Genomic DNA, 19,655 nt, shown 5'->3' with positions numbered 1-19,655 from the left:
TCACCTCCTCCCTCGCCCGTCCCCTTCCCTTTCCCCCTCCCCTTCCCCTTGCAGTGCCCGGGGGTGGTCAGCGCAGCTGCCGGCGGTGGTGCTGCGCTCGGCTCTTTTCCCTCAGGGAGGGCTGGCCCGAGCCCGGGCCCGGGCCTCGAACCACAGCGGCTCGTTTAGGTTGGGTATTAGGAAGAGTTTCTTCACAGAAACGTTGGTCACATATCGGAATAGGCTGCCCAGGGTGGTGTTTGAGGAAAGAAAAGGTGGCATGTAATGCCGTGGTCTAGTTGACATGGTGTTCCCTCAAAGGTTGGACCCAATGGGCTCAGAGATACTTGATTATGTGATTCTTTGACTTCGTTCTGCTCTAGCGGCACCATAAACCCTCTCACCATAAGGTTCATGCTGTGCTGGAAAGTGCTGTTGGCATTTGCCATCTTTCTCCCTCTCTCTGCAGCTTAGGCATCCCATTTTGGAGCTGAACAAGACCAAAGCCTTCAGCTGGGCCTGGCAACCACATGTATCTGGCACTGGATCCCCCGAGCCAGGATATCCTGATCTGGCTAGAGCCCCCGTGCCAGCCTCCCTTGTCTCCCCTGGTGTGGTGCCCCTGCAGTGCCATGCCCCATGCACAGCTTGCCTTCCACATCCAGCAGTGTCACCCTGACCTGCACATCTAAAGCCAAGCTCCTTTCATGCCATGCAGCTTCCTGCTTCATATTTTATTGGCACATTTGCTGCTCACTATGGGTAGTACTTGTCACTTGGGTTTATTGGGTGTCACTGTGTTGATCTCAGCTTCTCCTATGTCCCAGTGTCATTTTGCATCCCAACCTGTGTCTGATTGCAACTGTTCCCAACATGGTGTCCTCTGAAAATGTTCTGGATATAATCTCTGCCAGTCAGAAGAAACTGATTCTTCACTGAATATTTCTTCTTTTGTGTCTCTTGGAAGTCAAGAATTTTGTAAGAGTCACTTATCTCTGAGATAAAGCCCAGCTTTCTGACAAGTGTTGTGTTTACAGGAGTTACAACTGATAATCTCTCGTGATTAGGAGCCTGAAATACAGGTATATATGATGGAAATTAAGGAGCACAGAGGACTGTGGATTAGAAAATACCACCTTTCTTTGCTGCAGGCAGGCAATCATCTCTACTAATTAAAAGAGTGAAATGGCTTTTTTTTTCTCATTTAAATTTGTATACTGAACCTGTATATATAGAAGTAAAGGAAAACATAAAGTGTAAGTAGGGTGTAGATATTTTTCTCTGCTCATATCTAATATAGATGTTTTTGTACACTTTGAAATTAGTATGATTTATTTAGCAGAGCTACAGTTGGAAATGGTGCACATACCTATGTGCAAACAACGCTTAGAAAAGCTGTGCATGGCAAATGATACCAAATCACCTAGAGCTCTACTTCTGTATAGAGATACATCAGTTCTTAACATTTATTATAATTTACAAATAACATTGAAAGCTGATGTGTATGATTTAGGGAGAAACAAGCTTCTTTACTGATAAAGGCTGTTGATTAATTAAGAAATAAAATCCAGAGGCAAACTAGTGTTTGTAAGAAATGCCAAAGGCAGAAGACTTACTCATTAGTGCATATTCAGATAAGTAATTTAATGTACACAATAAATGTAAAAAGCAACTAGAAGAAGAAATTGAATATTTTCATTGCAAAATAATATGCTACATGCTGATGGAAATCTAGTTGATTCAGACTTAGCTGAATGTGCAACATCTGTAGGGATCAGTCTTGAAAAGGCTTAAGAATGTGCTTCAATGCAAGTATGCAAATAGAAATTTCTTTTATGTTTACAGCTGATTATGTCCTTAAATCTTTGCATAACGGGAGCCAGAGCATGTTATCAAAGATTACCTTACTGACACCATAAATAACATTTTATTTAAATAAATTAATATTGAAATGGATTTTGTTTTGGGGTTGAGTTTAAAGATTTCTACAGTCTTTGGTTGATAGCTTATATGTCACAGTATTTACTAAGCAACATTTTATTTATGTGCAACTATTTTAACCATAGTAATATAACACTTAGCTATGTTGAGCATAGGGGTAGTTCAACTAAGGAGCATATACTTTATTTCAGGAAGAAAGAATTCACACTTCTTCTTCTTTCCTAGGAGGAAAAAAAAAAAAAAAAGATTATACATTTTTGTTTTGTATGGAGAAAAATATGTTAGAAAAATAAGTATATGTGGAATGTACCAGTGTCCTGCTATAGAAACATGCATGACATAAAAACCAGACAGAAACTTTTTTTTCTCTCTTTCTGTTCTTATAGGTCTGTCCAGTTTTCTTGTAGAGTTTTAACTCTTTTTTATCCATTACATTTTCATGTACTATTAGGCCTTGTGCAAATTGAACATAAAATAGTGGAGTGATTTTGAAACCAACACCACTTACTTTTCTCAGGTATGAAATGGCTACACGAGATATGTCCACAGGAAAACCAGACTAAGATTGAGGCTGAAAATCATCATCAAACTACAGAAATAATTATTGCCATCATTAGGCCCTGAAGATTAGTATTCCATGATCTGAAAGAGTATTTATCATTTATATTTAAAACTGCATATAAATTACACAGAATTTTGAAGAAAAATTGTAGAGAAAGTGAGAAAGTGTCGGAGCATTTTATTTCCTATGTTTATAAATATGAAAATGTACTTTCACCAACATTTACCTAGGCAAAGTACATGTTGAGGTTTATTCTATTATGTCTAAATTCTGCAACCCATCTCAGCCTCTCTGGTGGGAGTGATTTCTTTCATCAGCTCAAAAATTGTGCCTCTGACCTCAAAAGAATAAGCAGGTTTAATACAAAATGCTGAAATCATCTTCATCTGCTTTGTTAATGTTGAATGCTCTTTCCCTGCCCCCTGAGCCTTCTCTTTGTGTGCAGGTCATGCTTCAATTGCTCAGCTGAGGAAATCAGTTGTGACCTAAAGAGAAACGATGTCCAAATCTGGTCCTTCTCAGAAGATTTGGGGACACTGCAGTGATTTGCCTGAAAGTCTCATGTGTCTTGTGGCTCTATTGCCCTGGAAGAGACAACTCTGAGAGTCAGAGGCTACTAAAGCTGTGCATCCCAGAGTCCTGTGTGAAAGGAAACACAGGGAAGGGTAGTTTACGTGTTCCACAGCAGTGTGATGCCACCTAAAACCATTCCATCTTTCCTGGAAATTCCCTGTGGGATTAGAGAATATGATGCATTTTTCCTCCCTGCCTCTCTGCCTGATTCTTCTTTCCTTTTCCTGAAATGTGTTAAACAAGGAAAGAGGGTTCTTGTGTGTCCTTTCTACAAAAATGGTTGAAGCCCATGAGCAGGATCTTTTTGTGCATGATCCTGCAAGTTGAACTGCAGCCTCTGTTAATAAACACTGTTAATCTCAGCAGCATGCTGCTAATGCAGAAATATTATGGCAAGACAGCTCTTCCAAGTCCTGGTGGTGATTCTCACTTTGCACTCCTTTATCGTCAAAAATAATATGAGCATGCTCTCAAACACTACTGAAAATAATTTTAAAAACCCAGAATGAATAGAGGTAATTCCAGTCCATTCATGATGAATGAACACAAAGACCTGGTTTTCGATGCCAAGACACTGGACCATGGTTGTGAGGCAATTCTTTTCTGAAGAAATATTTATCATCATATTACCTCATCCCAGCTGTTATTAAAAGATCGAGGGTCTCACAGTTAAATAAGTCAAATCATTTAATATCATCGTGTCTGTGTTTTGCAGGCTAGAACACTGAGCATTTGTTTCTGTTTTCCATAATGCTTGTGTTTTTCTCACTGTGTCCCTTCTGAGAAGGCAGTCTTGTATACATCATGATTGAATCTTGTTCCAGCTAAAGTTTGTTGCAATATAAACACCTCTTATGAAGAACTGTGTTCTCTGTGAAAGCAGAAAGAATGAACTTACCACTTAAAAATTCTGCTTATACAATTGGAGTGCTTTCCCAGCTATGTATTCAATGAACTCAGGACTCTTGGGATCTAAGTTGGGAGGAACTTTAATGGTGAAAGTAGGTGAAGTCAGAATGTTCACATCTACCACAGTTTCGTCTTTACTGGAGGGATCCCCAGGTACCACCTGAAAGAGATCAGTACTTTAGACACTACAAACTGCTGTGTGCTTTCAGTTTTGTTTATACCCACTGTGCCCACTCTCTTTAATAGGGGAAAATTAAATACAGGAATATTTTAGACTTGTCTACTTTCTTTAAAGTGCTTTCTTCTGAAAAGACAGTGGGTGTCTGAATTTATGTAGGTGGTGGAAAGAGCTGACATGGCACTGCCAAGACCATATGAAAGAACTGCATGTTAATATTTATACCATGATCTACATCTATAAAGAGATTCTGTTCTCCTGATAAAAACTTCCGCGCTGTCCCACTAAGTTCAATACAACATTTGTGTGATTGAATTTATTCATTCCTGTGTGTTTTTCTAAATCAGACTTAGTTCTGTAGTTTTATTTTCCTAAGACAGATATCTCAGACTTGGTCGGGAAAGTGTGCCTGTCTCCTGTTCCTGTTTTCCTCAGGAGGTTCAGCAAGACCAAGTGCTTTTTTTGGTGGATCATACCATCATTTTGTGTAAAGTTCTGGTAGTAATAGTAGTAATTCACTATATATGAGTGGACTTCTGAGTTAGAAGTGAGAATAAGATTTGTCCCTTGCCCAGGAAAATTGATTGAATTTACCTTGGATATATCCTTGTGTGTGACACAATTAATCACTGCGTATTTACTGAAATATTGACCGATGCTGTCAAGCATGTGCTGCTTCCCCTGCAAAAATCTGTATAACATTTACCTTCTTTGAACTTTGGAATATGTAAGTACAGACATAGATAGGTAGACATTCATCGATCCAATATGGATGTGTTAGTGCTGGCTCAGTGCAATTTATCTGTGAAGGTAATCTGAGGCCAGTCAAAGCTGCTAGTGTCAATTTACTCTTATCAGACAGTGATTCAGGTTAGCCTGTCAGCCATCCATCAGACTAAAAGGATTTAGAGGAAAATAGTTTCCAATCTCAGGAGTTTCAGCTCATTGAGGGATTACCAAGCATACAGAAATTCAAGATGAGTAGGAACGTGGTGTTGTAAACCCAAACATTACACATGTATAAACATCTACAACCCCCAGGAGCGTAAGCATGAGCAAAATGCAGGTTAAAGGCAGCAATTGCTCCCTTCAGTAGACAACCCTTACCTTAACTATGTTGAAAATGTTTTCTGGTCCGATGGTCATGTTGGATAACTCAGACACCCACCCAAATCTCTCTTTCATTTTGTTCAACAAGTAGGAAGTGTCCTCCGTGTGATGCCGAACCACCTGGAGAATCTGCTCATACTGCTCCCCTGAGACATTAACCAGCTTAAAGGCTTCATCAAACTTTATGTGCAGTTCAGGAACGTTTGGGCAATCTGTTAGAAAAGACAGTGTTTTGTCTTGTACTTCATCTTTTCTGTCTGAAGAAATGAAAACTGTAAAATAAGTCTAACTAGGGGTCATGGTTTGGATGGGTCTTTAAATCATGCTGGAAAAAGGAGGATAATTTTTGCTGACTTACTGTGGTAGATTTAGTTTAGACTCAATTACTAAATGAATGCATTATCCCATTTGTTACATTAAAGTGATTTACCAAGTGTATATCATATAGTATAAGGTTTATATCATATTTCATGGCAATAGACTTTCTGTTAATGCTAAATAAGATCTGGTAAATTTTATATATAGCAACTTCATAGTCTTCTTACACATTACGGGATTTTTTTATTTGCTCATATTCCATTACAAATCTATCCCAGATATATAGACTGCAAGGCAGGGGCTGAAAGAGCAAAGTTCCTTCCACTGTAAGAGAAGATCGGTTTTGAGTCCACACGAGGAACCTTAACATATCTAAGTCTATGGGACCTGATGAATCCAGAGGGAATTGGCTGATGTAGCCACTCTCCATGATATTTGAGAAGTCATGGAAGAGAGTTGAAGTCTCTGGTGACTGGGCAAATGGAAATACTTCACTGATTTTTAAAAAAGGGTTATAAGAAGGACCCTGAGGACTACCACCCTGTCAGCCTCAGCTCTGTGCCTGGAAAGATCATGGAACAGATCCTCCAAGAAGCCCTGTGTAGGCACATGTGTAGGATCATCCGCGGACGGCAGGGAGAAGGAATTCTGCTGACCTGAGGTATTCTAGAATACGTGGTTTTATTGCGTGGGTCATGGGTAAAAAGGGCCTTGCCTTCAGCCACCAGCCTCGGCTGAAGGGAAGTCCCAGAGAGAGCGAGAGGATGAACAAGGGGGTATGAGTTAAGAGAGAAGGGAGCCAGGTGGCAGGGGTCAGAGAGCAGGGGAAAGAGGTAAGAGTTAAGAGAGGTAGAAGTAAGAGCTAAAAGACGTAGAAGTAAGAGCTAGGAATAGAGAGGTTGAAGTAAGAGAGCAGGGAATAGAGCAGTAGAAGTAAAAGCCAGGAATAGAGCTAGGAAAAGAGAGCGAGGTCCTTGTTACAATGCATTATATCTCCTTTTGTGATGAATATTCTAATTTACAGTGACCAACCAATACAAGACACAAAATCCTATAGAATCTACATATAGCCTATAAGAACTACTACATTACCATACTATGTTATATTTTAAACTCTAAAAACTACTCTTTAGATTTTTCTGTTTTGCTACATTGACCTTTGGTTCCTTAGCCAGCAGAAAGGTATTGTTCAATCAAAAGGGATTCTCCTTCAGCTGGCTAGGCTATTGTTTTCAGATTATATAGTAACTAAGACTCGGTATCCTACAACTCAAATTAAGCTTCCATTTCTATTATAGGTTTCATATTTTCAGAATCTTTTGCTAAACAATCGTATTTATAAGGTTTCCCTGATTCATCTTCCCCAACACACATGGAAGATAGGAGGCGATTTGGGACAGAATCAGATGGAAGCCAGCAGAGCTTCACCAAAGGCAAGTCCTGTCCAGTCAGCCAATGGCCTCCTATGATGGAGTGATTTCATCAGTGGAGAAGGAAAGGATTAGAGAAGTCATTTATCTGTACTTCTGTAATGCCACTGACTCGGTTCCCCACAACATCCTTCTCCTTAAATTGGAGAGATATGGATTTGATGGGTGAAATGTTTGGTGGATGAGGAATTGTGTGGATAGTCATATCCAGAGGGCAGTGGTCAATGGCTTCATGCCCAAATAGACATTGCAGACAAGTGGTGTCCCTTAGGAGTCCATATTGGGACCAGTACTGTTTAATGTCTTCATCAATGACATGGACAGGGGGATCGAGTGCAACCTTGGCAGGTTCACAGAAGACACCGAGCTGAGTGTGTGGTTGACACACCCAGGGGATGGGATGCCGTGCAGAGGGACCTGGACAAGCTCATGAAGTGGGCCCAGGTGAACCTCATGAGGTTCAGTAAGGCCAAGTGCAAAGTGCTGCACCTGGATTGTGGCTAGGAGATGAACAGTTTGGGAGCCGCCCTGCCAAGAAGAACTTCGGGGTGCTGGTGGGTGAAAAGCTGGACAAAAACTGGCCATGTGTGCTCACAGCCCAGAAAGCCAAATGCATCCTGGGCTGCATCAAAAGAATCATGGCCAGCAGGTTGAGGGAGGTGATTTTGCCCCTCTGCACTTCTCTCATAAGACCCCTGAAGAACTTCATCCAGGTCTGGACTCCTGTATTGGTTTGGCACAGCCTGGTTTAGGTAGCAGGGCGGCCACAAAGATGGCTCCTGGGAGAAGCTGCTGGATCTTCGCACCCTGTCCGACAGATCCAATCTTTGATGACTCTGAAGATGGACATGCTGCTGGCCAAAACTGGACCAATGAGAGAGGTTGGTAATGCCTCTGTGATGACATATTTAAGAAGAAAATCAAAACAAAGTCACAGGATTTTGCTTCTTGTCAGAGAAGAGTAGGAGGTGAGAAGATGTGAGAGAAACAACATGAAGACACCAAGGTCAGTGGAGAAAGAGGGGGAGGAGCTGCTCCAGGTGCCAGAGCTAAGATTCCTCTGCAGGCGGTGGTGAGACCATGGTGAAGCAGCTGTGTCCCTGCAGCCCGTGGGGATCCACGGGGGATGCAGAGATCCACCCGCAGCCCGTGGGGAGGTGCCCATGCTGGAGCAGTGGATGCCTGGAGGAGTCTGTGTCCCGGTGGAAGTGTGGTGGAAAGAAGACCCTGCTCCCCAGGCTGGAGCAGCCTGTCCTTGGAGGACTGCACCCTGTGGAAGAGTGACCCTCATCACAGCAGTTTGGGGGAGGGCTGTGTGCCCGTGGGAGGGACTCATATTGCAGCAGGGGGCAGTTTGGCTGCCTCTTGTGAGAGTGGACCCATGCCAGAGAAGTTCACAGATAACTGTCTCCCGTGGGAGGGACCCCACGGCCTCACAGGGGAAGGACTCCTCTCCCAGAGCACTGGAAAAAAATCTCGGTGATGAACTCACCGAAAAAACCCCCATGCCCTTTCTCCCTGCAGTGTCCGTGGGAAGGAGGGAGAAGCTGGGGGGAAGGAAGGTGTTTTAAGGGCTTATTTTACTTCTCATTATCCTCCTCCAATTCTGTTAGTAATAAATTCACTTTGCAACTAAAGTTGATTCTGTTTTGCCCTTGAAATATTTCTCCCAGTCCTTATCTCATTCATGAAGCCTTCATTAACTTTTTTTCCTTTTCCATCCTTTGCCCAGCTGCGGCAGGAGAGGGTGAGCGAGTGACTCATGGGTGCCTGGTGTTGGGCCAGTGTCAAACCAGACAATTCCTCAGCACAGACAGGCATGGACCTGTTGGAGCATGTCCAGAGGAGGGCCACAAAAACTGATAGAGGGGTTAGGAACACCTCTCCTATTTATTAGGATGGGGCATATAGAGCTGGGGTTATTCAGCCTGGAGAAGGCTGGGGGCACTTATTGTAGCCTTTGCATATAACTTGTGACTATCGTCAACTGCAGGGTGCCTGTAAGAAAGATGAGGACAAGCTTTTTATCAGGCCCTGGGGACAAGAGGTAATGATTTTAAATTGAAAGAGGGTGGATTTAGACTATATGTTTTAGCAGGAAGCTTTTTACAATAAGGGTGGTGAAACACTGAAACAAGTTGCCCAGAGAGCAGGTAGATGTCCCCTCACTGGAAACATTCAAGGTCAAGTTCTGCAGGGGCTCTGAGCAACATGATCTAGATGAAGATGTCCCTGCTGATTTCTGGAAGGTTGGTCTAGATGACTTACAAAGGTCCCTTTAACCTCAAATTATTCTATGGTTCTGTGATAGAGGTTATTACAAGAAAGCCTGTATTCCTCTTGAGTGTTAAGACCCAATATTTATCTTACAATAGGTAGACAGTAGTACGAGACTAGTACCATCTGCTGCAAATTCAGAACTGAAGATTGCTCTTTTTTCTTTACTAAAATATGGATTTTAAATAAGAAACATTTCTATAAAATAATTGCTCTGTAAAAATTCGATTTCTTTTCTGTCAAATTGGATTATCAAAAGGGCACCTTCAAGCTGATGGTACAGTAACAAACTGGTCTCTGTAATATATGGGTGTAGATAAAATGGTAAGTGGTCAGATATTCTTTTAAAAGTGTTTCATTGCTCATTAATGTTTGCCACACTGGAGATATTCTGAAGACATTTAGGTTTAAGCATATTCCTTGGATTTTAAAATCTAAATAATTCTGGAAAGACAGTATGTTATGCTGCAGAGGGAGTCCTGACAGCAGTTCTAGGTGACCAGTCTGAAGGTTTTTCAGGTGCCCATGGATGGTGCTGACAGAGCTCTGCCATGTCCTTATGTACCGACCAACATGAAGTCCCCTTTTTGTCCTTCATGTCAGTTCTATTTACTTTTGGTTTTTTTTCAACAAAAAGTAATTACAGTCTCTTCAGCACTTGGTTTCCCTTGCAAGGCACTGAATGATACCTGACGTTACACCTGATTATCAGCAGGAGAACCTACTGTCAGGAGTTTGAGCTTCTCCTCACTTTCTGCTCAGCACTGCTGGACCCAGGCGGGATTGACTGCCGCCTAACATCTTGCTCCTCTGCAGGATGGCAGCTCTAACAAAATACCTATATATTTTGTTACAGGCTGTGGGACGTCTCTTTTGGGCGCCAGCGGCATGGTAACAGCTGAGCTATACTGACACTCTGTGGAGACGGTGGGGAAAGCTAATTGAAATCATCTGGAATGAGGAATGCTTAATGTAGCTGTAGTTACAGTAAAAACTCGGTGCCTAAATGTTAATTCCAGTAGAAAATTAAAACCTCAAAATCTATAAACCAGTGATAAGTGCATTATGGAAAAAAGAAAAGAAAAGAAAAGAAAAGAAAAGAAAAGAAAAGAAAAGAAAAGAAAAGAAAAGAAAAGGAAAGGAAAGGAAAGGAAAAGGAAAGGAAAGGAAAGGAAAAGGAAAGGAAAGGAAAGGAAAGGAAAGGAAAGGAAAGGAAAGGAAAGGAAAGGAAAGGAAAGGAAAGGAAAGGAAAGGAAAGGAAAGGAAAGGAAAGGAAAGGAAAGGAAAGGAAAGGAAAGGAAAGGAAAGGAAAGGAAAGGAAAGGAAAGGAAAGGAAAGGAAAGGAAAGGAAAGGAAAGGAAAGGAAAGGAAAGGAAAGGAAAGGAAAGGAAAGGAAAAGAAAAAAGAAAAGAAAAGAAAAGAAAAGAAAAGAAAAGAAAAGAAAAGAAAAGAAAAGAAAAGAAAAGAAAAGAAAAGAAAAGAAAAGAAAAGAAAAGAAAAATAGTTATTTACCATGCAAAAGATTGTCTTGACACTTCTGGCATCTCTCATGAAACTGTGGACATCCAGAGGAGTTCTCCCGGAGCTCTCTGCACTGAAGTCTCTGGCGCCCTGACACAATTTTTGAAAACATGCCACTTCTGTCAGGATCTAGAATGAAGTCATAGTATTTTTAGACTGCCGTTAAATTCAGAGTCTTTGTAAGTATGCATTCATTACCAAGCCTGAATGCTAGAATATAATTTCTTGCCCTTAATCCAAAGTATTTTGCATAAATTCCCTTCCCTAGCCCTCCACTTCCCCTCCCCTCCCCCACAAAAATTAAAAGAGTAAATTATTAAAAAGTAGAAGTCAGGAGAAGATTCAAATCATGTTTTCTTTCTAAGAATTCATGCTGATGTAGTATATTCCCTTATAGAGACTTAGGAGTGTATTCCCCAGACATAACCAAACAATTGCTGATACTATTACACATTATTTCTACAACATGTGATTTCTGGTAGGATCTTTTTGACCCTTAGAAGTCGAGATGTTTCATAATCACATACAGTTAGATGAGAACACAGTACCAAAGCTTATTTCTGAGGTAACATGGCTTATGATATAGAAAAAAAAATTAAAAACACTGTTCAAGAGTCACTTAATTTTGTATTTCCTGATGATCACGTAATGTTTATGTCACCTGCCACTCAGAGTTATGGCATGAGCTCACTGTGATTTCCTTGACAAGGACCAGCATGTATTTGTCCCATTTGCAATAGTCAAATATGAGACTTATTTGTAATCTAAGAGTTGGCCATGGTCCTTTTCCTTCACTGAGTGTCATCACCAATGGTATACCCAGAATTTTCTGGTCACTGGAAAACCTGATAGCTGGTCTTTGGCTGCTATTTGATTGTCAAATTACATTGCTGCTGTAGCCTGGAAAAGGACTTGCAGCTGTCAAGCTGAATTTAGCATCATTTGGCAAGGGGAGGGATATGCCTTGACATCTCACAGAATTACCCTAATTTTTTAGAATTGGTGACCATGTCAATAAGAGATGATACAAATTAGGTCGTGACAGATGCTGAGATTAAATCTGCCAGTCAGCCTTATGAAAACCTGCATCCACCCTGAATTTAAGGGCTCCTGAGGATCTCCTGCAAATGCTTTGAGAATTGCCATGAAAATCAGACTGTGTAGGGCCTCTAAGTCCCCTTTCTCTGAGATTTTTAGGTGACTTCTATTTGTTAATTTAATTATTAGTTATGCTTGACCCATAACCTCCAAAGCTTCCTTACGTATCTCACACTCACATACTGGAAACTGAGTAATTTGCTGTAGTTTAGCCATCCCGAGGGGGTTGATGTCATTGTCAGGGCAGTCAATTTTCATCTTCTAACACTTGCCTTTGGTTTGTTCTGGCACATCTCTTCTATAATCTCTGTATTCATCAAACACATCGGTGATCACCTCACTGACACCTTCGAACACCGTCCTACTGAAATCAAAAACTATCTGTAAGAAGCCGGGCATGCCCCAGCCTCTCTGGGAGCCATCAATTCTGGTGGTGACCTCAGGTAAAGCTGGCATACTGGGGGATTCACTCAAATCCAGGTCAGACATGAAATATGTCTGAAAAGACTGGTCAAATTCTTTTTGCATGTGCTTGAAAAAAATGAAACTTCTGTCAACTATTGAGCCCACATCTGATAATAGTTGGCTAAATAAATCTTCCATCTTTACTAGCTGGGTATCCTCTTTCTCAGGCTTTTCATTAGACTGCATGTCTCTTCCTTGGTCCTCAGGAAAAGTAAATATGAGTGGAGGTATTTTCCTCAAAAAATCTTCAACCTGTGAATAAGAAGGAGACAGATCAGGAGACAGACAGGTATCAGTTTCTCATCTCTCAGGTAAGTGTCTCTAACTTTTCTCTTTCAAATACTCATAGAAACAAAACCCTCTTAATAACTGCCAACATGGCATGTTCTCTGAAGTCATTTAAGACACTAGAGACCCAAAGAGGGGAAGTGCATTCAATCTAAATCATTAGTTCCAAATTAGATCTTGAGTAAAAAGTCTGCCAGTTGTCCTTTAATCTGTGGAGGCTCAAAATTATCATCGGCATTTGGGTTTCTTCCAACAGACAGCTTGGACTTTATGTTGTGAAGATGTGAAATGCATCTTTATGTTGCAGACGTGCGTCTGTTTATGTGTGGTGTAGGGAGCAGAAGGTGGTTGTTCTCACCTTGATTTGTAAAAAGCCTGACCTCTCTCACCATTGGGCAAATCCTCATGTCCTCGTGCAAAAGAAAACCAGCAAAATCAATAAAGCAGTGGCTCTGAGTCCATGGTTTTACCATGTAAGAGCTCAAGTGTCAATTCTGCTATTACAGAGTTCCAGTTCCTGGGTCTCGGCCGCTGATCCCTGCTCCCTAATTTAAGGCACTGCTTTAGCCTGAGCCAAGGGAGTGGTTTTTTGAGCCACACTCCATGGCTTTAGAAAATGCATAAGGGTTAAGAAGCACCCTGCTAAAATACACGTATAGGTATAAATAGATATAGACAGATATACGTATAGATAAAGACAGTTATATATATTAATTAAAAAAAAAAAAAAAGAAAGCAATCATCAGCTTGATCTGACCACTAGTGCGGCTTAGAGGGAAGGTGAAGTGTGAAACAGCATTGCAGGAGCAGCCTGAGACAGTATTGCTCCTGCTGTCTGTGTATCCTCAGCCACAGCTATCATCTTTGTCTTCTTTTTTTTTTTAATGACTTAGGTCACAACACAATTCTTACTTTGAATGCTTCAAATAAATCAAATAACTCATGGAGGAAGTTACCAAGAGGGTCAAAGACAGTGACAATGCAGTGTGTAAGTTTTACTGCAGTAATTGCAGCATCCACAGACACTGAAAGTCCAAAACATATATATGAGGTACCCATGGGCGGTATCTAAAAAGCTAAAAGTATCACAAACTGTCTTAAATTTAACATCTCCCACATTTTAACCTGAATTCTTTTAAGAATATGCACAAATATTAAATAACTTTTCTCTAAACCCTGCCTGAAATACACCACATTTAATATTTAAGTTATTGTATTTTTCAGTACATGGGAGGGGTGAAAGCTAGGGAATCTACTAGGCCAACATTTTAGTAGCAGCAATTACAGGTTTGCTTCAGAAGTTTGTTGCACTTAAAGCGTATGCCCAAATTAAAAAAAGATGTGATTACAGTTGTTAAATTTTGTGGTAATAATGGGCTAGTCAGGAAACCATATTTTCTTTCTAGTAGAATTAGGGGAATCTCCTTTGCTGACAGGTTCCTTTATTATACGAGGTTAAGCATTTTAAAGCTTGGTTAGTTACTTAAAGAGTTTATTTAAGACAAATATAGGAAAGAATGATATAATAAGTAGGTGACTTTTTTGCCCCCATGTAATTTTGTTAACTATATCTACACTTTTAACTTCGCTGATTTTCAGATGGACCATAAAGAATCTATGTAGTATTTTTCACAAACAGTTATCAAGCATCTTAGTGCAAGTCCCACTGGGAGAGAAAACATTGTATATCTGGAATGAGTCTGTTGGAGTTAGGGGAGTCATCAGTTTCCATGGAATCTTGCCAGGGTGCAACTGAACTCATTTTGACTCAGCATTCCATGGCCATAATCACATGTAATCTCTACCATATAACTTCATATTTCCAGACCCTCCAAATCAAATTCATTTTAGTAAGCTGATATAACCGGCAGACCTAGGTATTGAGAAAATAAGATGTGCTGTCTCTAAAACTGGGTGAACTCAAGAGTATTCTACAGATACAAAGTTTCTTCCTACCTTTCTCTTAAAGGTTGACACACCGTGTTTGCAAGTTGTGTAATATCTCATGCAAGTACTTTCTAAACAAGATTCACATTCATCCCATAGATTTTTCAAGGATACTTGACATTGTCTTTCCTCTTCTTCCAGTCTTGCCTTTACTTCATCCATAAGTTGCAAGGCTTGCTAAGGAAAAAGATTCAGTTGAGGGCAATTTTCAGATTAGTATTCCAAGTACATACCCCACTGTTGATCATTCATTTTGGCAATTTATGGCTCCTTTTTTTGCTAATCCCTAACCACTAGGGTAGGTTACCTTCTCAGCTGCAGTCACATATGGAGGGAACTGAAAATTGAAAACCTTTTCCTTATAGGATTTTTCTGATGTTCTCTCAGGGAGCACATCCTACATAAACAAATGGATCTCTACAGTCTACCAGGATTTTTGATGTTAAGAAAAAACTCACATATCATTCTGTGTAAGAATTCAGCCTCCCACATGGTCATGTGTTCAACTTGTGTTATTTTTTCTCCACATCATCTGAGCAGTATTCATCTGTCCCACAAATAGTCCTTTTCTGTTGCTTTTCTCTACCTTTAAGGGATTTATATTTCACGAGGGTAGGTTCTTGCCATAAAGTCTTCCTAATGCAGAAATATATAAAAGTATAGCATCTCTGCTGTTTGTGAGTGTACTAATCAAAAGGCTGAAGTAAGGGGATTTTTTCCTGCTCTTGTGGAAGTGTGAGCACGCCTACCATACTGAAGGGCAACAAGATGCATTTTACAATGCTGCTTCTATTTACTTCATCAGTTAGGGCACAAAGCTGAGGAGATCAGAAGCAGCATTTTTGAAATAGACTTCACAATGGAAAAAGTTCTTTGTATTTAAGTAGATTGCACATCATCAATTTGTCTCTCCAATTGCAACGTATTTTAATAGTTTTGGTTTCCAAACAGTGTTCCAAGTTATCTCTAAGTATGACAGAAACCTTTTAATTGGTGGGGCTTATTGCCTTTTGTCAGCATTCCAATTGGGAAGAGACTCACATTAAAGAAAACTTCTGTTAGAATGTGCTTGATGGAGACAGTAACTGCAGTTTTCATAATCTATGTTTAGTTATTTTCTGATCTTTCTAATACATTTATTCAGTGTTTTATGAACTCTTACTGTGGATGTAAGTCCTGTGTAAACTAAATCATCCAGTAAGATCTATCTATTATGGGAGTGCACTGGTGTTCCTTAAGATGTTAGGAAGCTATCAGGTACTTTTTGGATTGCTAATACCAATAGCCATACTAGCTTAAACTAACTACCAGATGTTTGGCCAGGAGGGAGATTTCCTCTCAACTTTGTTGGAACAAAGTTAGGATATTTGTATTGTCTTAAATATACAATAAACCTCTGTTTCTTCAGATCATCTGAGCCTAGGCATTGCACTAAGACATTGAAAATTTCCCTGATTCACTGTGCTTTCTTTAGAGCACATTATCATTTCTGGCTTTGATATTCTCCTGCAGGTCTGAAGCAAAAGCAAAGCAAGCTGGAAAACATCTTGCGGTCCCAGGAGTATAGAGACATGGAGGGCAGAGCTGCTGGACCTTCTGCACAAAACACTGTTCTACAGTGGCCTGCAGTTGCCTTGGTGTGAATTCAGTGAAGCAGGGGTTTTTAGAAACAAGAACTATGTGCAATTTTCCTCTGCTAGTGAGACAAGGGGCAGAAGCAGATTTTCTCTCAATCCCATGACTGCATGAAGAGATGTATGCTGCTTGTTTTGTACATACAATTTGGTTTACATTCTTCCCAGAATAAACAGAAAAACCCCACAGATGCATTTATGTTACCTGTTTTTCTTCACTGCTCTTCTTCAAAGTTTTCATCAGATCTATGTGCTTATCTTCATTTCTTTCCATCATAATTTTCATCTGCTTAATACCAATCAAAGCTTTCTTTACCTCTTCATCTACATACTTCTCTCCAACTTCAGATAATTCTAAAAAAAGCCAAATTATACAGTGACTTAATCAGATTTTAACACTATTGCAAATTGTCATGCACTGATGATGAAGGAGAATGAAATAGCTCTATGTTTCCCTACAGTGGCAGAGCCAAATCTGAGACAGTGAATGCTGAGTAACACTGAGACAAGACAATTTCCATCAGATAAGAATCTGGCCCAGGGCTTTTACAAGGATCAGCTGTATGTAACTCAAAACTCAACCGTGCCACTGCTGAATACTGAATCCCAGAACAATTCAGGCTGGTACCTTTGGAGATCATTGAGTCTGCCCCCCCATCCCCCACTCAAAGCAGGGTCAACCACATCAGATTGCACAGGACATCATCCCAGGTTTTGGATATCTCCAAGGATCACTCATCAGTTTTCTAATGACATAACCTTTATATTTATCTTTGATCTGGTGACACCTTCCCTCTACATTTTGAAAATGTAGATTACAAGTGCCTTCAACCTGTTTCCAGAAAACTTCAATTTCTAGATTTCCTGTGAAATAATGACCATAGAGTTTTGGTAAAAACCTGGGCTGGGCCATGCATTACACCTTGAAGCTCTGCATGATTGCCTATCCTTTATCTGCATTTGTTTTCTTTGTGGAAATACCCTGACTATCATGGGAACTATAGAAAACAAGTAAAACCATATCACCTTGAGACTGCCAAAAACACTTCTTCCTTTGTATCTTTCTTCCTCATCCCTAACTTTTTGTTTGTTTATTATAAATCTTGTCAACATGGACCGAAGCGCAGGTTTGTTTAATGGCTAATCCTTTCTATCCACAAAATAAAGCCATGCTTAGAGGTGTGTATGTGTGCAGCTGCTATTTTCTAAATTAAGTAATTTTATTTCAGTTGTTTGTAAAAGCCACCTTTTTCAGTGAAGTATATAAGTGTAGAGAAAATATTTTCAAAGATTATTTGAACAAACAAAATAGTTCAAAATCTGTTGAATTGAATTTTGGGTTTGGTTTATATTCTGATGATCCACGAGGAACCAAAAAACCTATAAAAATCCTACAAATACTTTCTTTTTTGGCAGGTGATGCTTATCTGTTAATCCCTTTACTTTTTCATCCTGCTTCTTCTTATCTTCCTATTTTGTGTTGTGTGTGTGTAGGCATGCAATCAGATTTCTTATAGTTTCTAAGCTCCACACATGCAAGTAGATCTTGTTGAAGTGGAAGTCAAAATGCACTCCTCAGCTGGAGACCTGGGCCCAGGGGCTTCCAGCCCACCCTGGCAGGAAAAGCATACGTACGCTTGAGGTTGTCCCGGAGATTCATTTCCTCCTGTTTCGTCGGTGCGCACTGGTGGCCCTTCAGACACAGCACATGTATTATAAATATCCAAGAGGACCTCATGTTCTTTCTGTTTAAGAAAAACAGTTCAGTGCAGTTACATGTCAGGAAGCTCAGATGTCTAAGTATACCAAGTAAATATTAATACTAACTATAATACTAAGTATCTGACAAGATCCCATTAATTTTGTCTTTAACTATGGTTTCTGAGATGTATAGCATGCACCTTGATGCTACTCTTGGTGAAAATACATGAGTAAGCAGCTTGACCTCATTTGTAACTATTTAGATTAATTAGATGAATTCCATTGAGTTTGCAAGGTGGTTGACAGAATCAGGACATGTATATATAAAATCAAAAGCTTATGCTGCTCTGTCTGTCCCTTTTCTGCTTTGTGAAACACACTAATTACTGATCTCATATTGTGTCCTTAGTTCATATTATAAATACATCCATGCTAAAGACTATTGCCAGTTTTAAAGAGGGGAGTTTCTGGAATGTTGTTCCCTTTCTTGTATCCAAACATGCAATTCCTTTCAGTGTCCTTCAGAATAAGACTTAATATAAGAGACACCAATAGGTGTGCCAGGAAATCAGCAATTAGATCAGTTTTGTAAACAAACAGACCAGCAAATGAAAGAAATCCCTACAAAATAAGGGAAAGAAATGCCATTTGCTTTATTTCCCTCCTAAGAACAAGGGAAAAGGTTTATTTTTCAGAAACCATGCAACTTTACTTTATGGTTCTCATCTGATTAAGTGAACCTAATATTCAGGTGCCTTGTAGTTAGCCAGTATAGCCTTCTTGAAGATGTAATTATCAGCCACAAGCGCACATGTAAATTAAAAGCCTGGATTTGTTTATAGCCTGGATTTACTTCTATAGTTACTTGCATATTGTACCTTTATGTTTACAGCGAAAGACCAATTAATTTTGCAAAGAAGTACAAACACCCAACCAAAGAAAATAAATAAAAAACAAATATATTTACCATTAATATTTTGAACCTCTTCTGCAAAATTTCTTCCTGCGTCAGGAAGGGGCTGGGCTGTGTTCTGATCTAATTTCTGGGAGTGTCAGGGATTTTGCCATGTTCTACTTATCTGATGAGAAGGTACTTAATCCTATTAACGGGACGTTTAGTCATTAGGCTGGAGGATTTTGCATGTATGCGACTTCATGCTCATCTCTGTGGGCAAAACCACCAGGGGGAGTGTTGGGCAGAATTGCCTGATTTAATGTAATTTAGAACTGCTACTTTTCTGTAGTCAGTAGCTTTTTGTCATGTTAGGTCTTCCATCGTCTTACTTTTTACTTTAGGAGACACCTGCAGCTAATGTTATTAGGGAAATTGATACCATTAGTCTGGCTAAAAATAGCTTTCAACATTTAATCTCTTCAGCATAGTTTTAGCTTGCTATAAAAACCACTGTATTATATAAGGGCCTTCTTTGTACACCTTCTGAAGGTACAGGAGTTGAAAAAAATCAGGAACCCAGATGCAGACTGGCATATGAGCAGATTCTGGAATGAGATAAGCAATTTTTGTCATTCTGTACATCATTGCCAAACTTTTTGGGGGATTGCCTACTTAATGCTATTTCTTTCAGTTTCTCCACATCTGTGGAATATGTCTGAGATCTGTCTTGTATGAAGTTTTGGATACTTTGAAATGGGATATTTAAATACTAACAGGTGCTTGATATAAAATATGGACAGGTATTGTTAGCAAATCATATCCCACCTTG

At 39.9% G+C, this 19,655-nt stretch overlaps 1 protein-coding gene across 1 annotated transcript; it reads right to left on the bottom strand.

Moving 5' to 3' along the window:
• Positions 1-1,888: 1,888 nt before the first annotated feature.
• CLUL1 (clusterin like 1) lies at positions 1,889-18,963 on the bottom strand. Its single transcript, XM_066182705.1, has 9 exons — positions 18,899-18,963; positions 17,866-17,975; positions 16,436-16,584; positions 14,606-14,773; positions 12,169-12,613; positions 10,790-10,927; positions 5,250-5,464; positions 3,954-4,124; positions 1,889-2,141 (listed from the first exon to the last, which is right to left on the bottom strand). Exons 2-8 carry the CDS (start codon positions 17,966-17,968, stop codon positions 3,957-3,959), a joined length of 1,386 nt encoding a protein of 461 aa, XP_066038802.1. The 5' UTR covers positions 17,969-17,975; positions 18,899-18,963; the 3' UTR covers positions 1,889-2,141; positions 3,954-3,956.
• Positions 18,964-19,655: the final 692 nt, after the last annotated feature.

The sequence above is a fragment of the Chamaea fasciata genome, unplaced genomic scaffold (genome assembly GCF_029207755.1).
Source record: "Chamaea fasciata isolate MVZ Bird 193981 ecotype frontalis unplaced genomic scaffold, bChaFas1.0.hap1 SCAF_1, whole genome shotgun sequence".
Lineage (NCBI taxonomy): Eukaryota > Metazoa > Chordata > Aves > Passeriformes > Sylviidae > Chamaea > Chamaea fasciata.
This window is presented reverse-complemented; position numbering and strand designations above follow the sequence as displayed.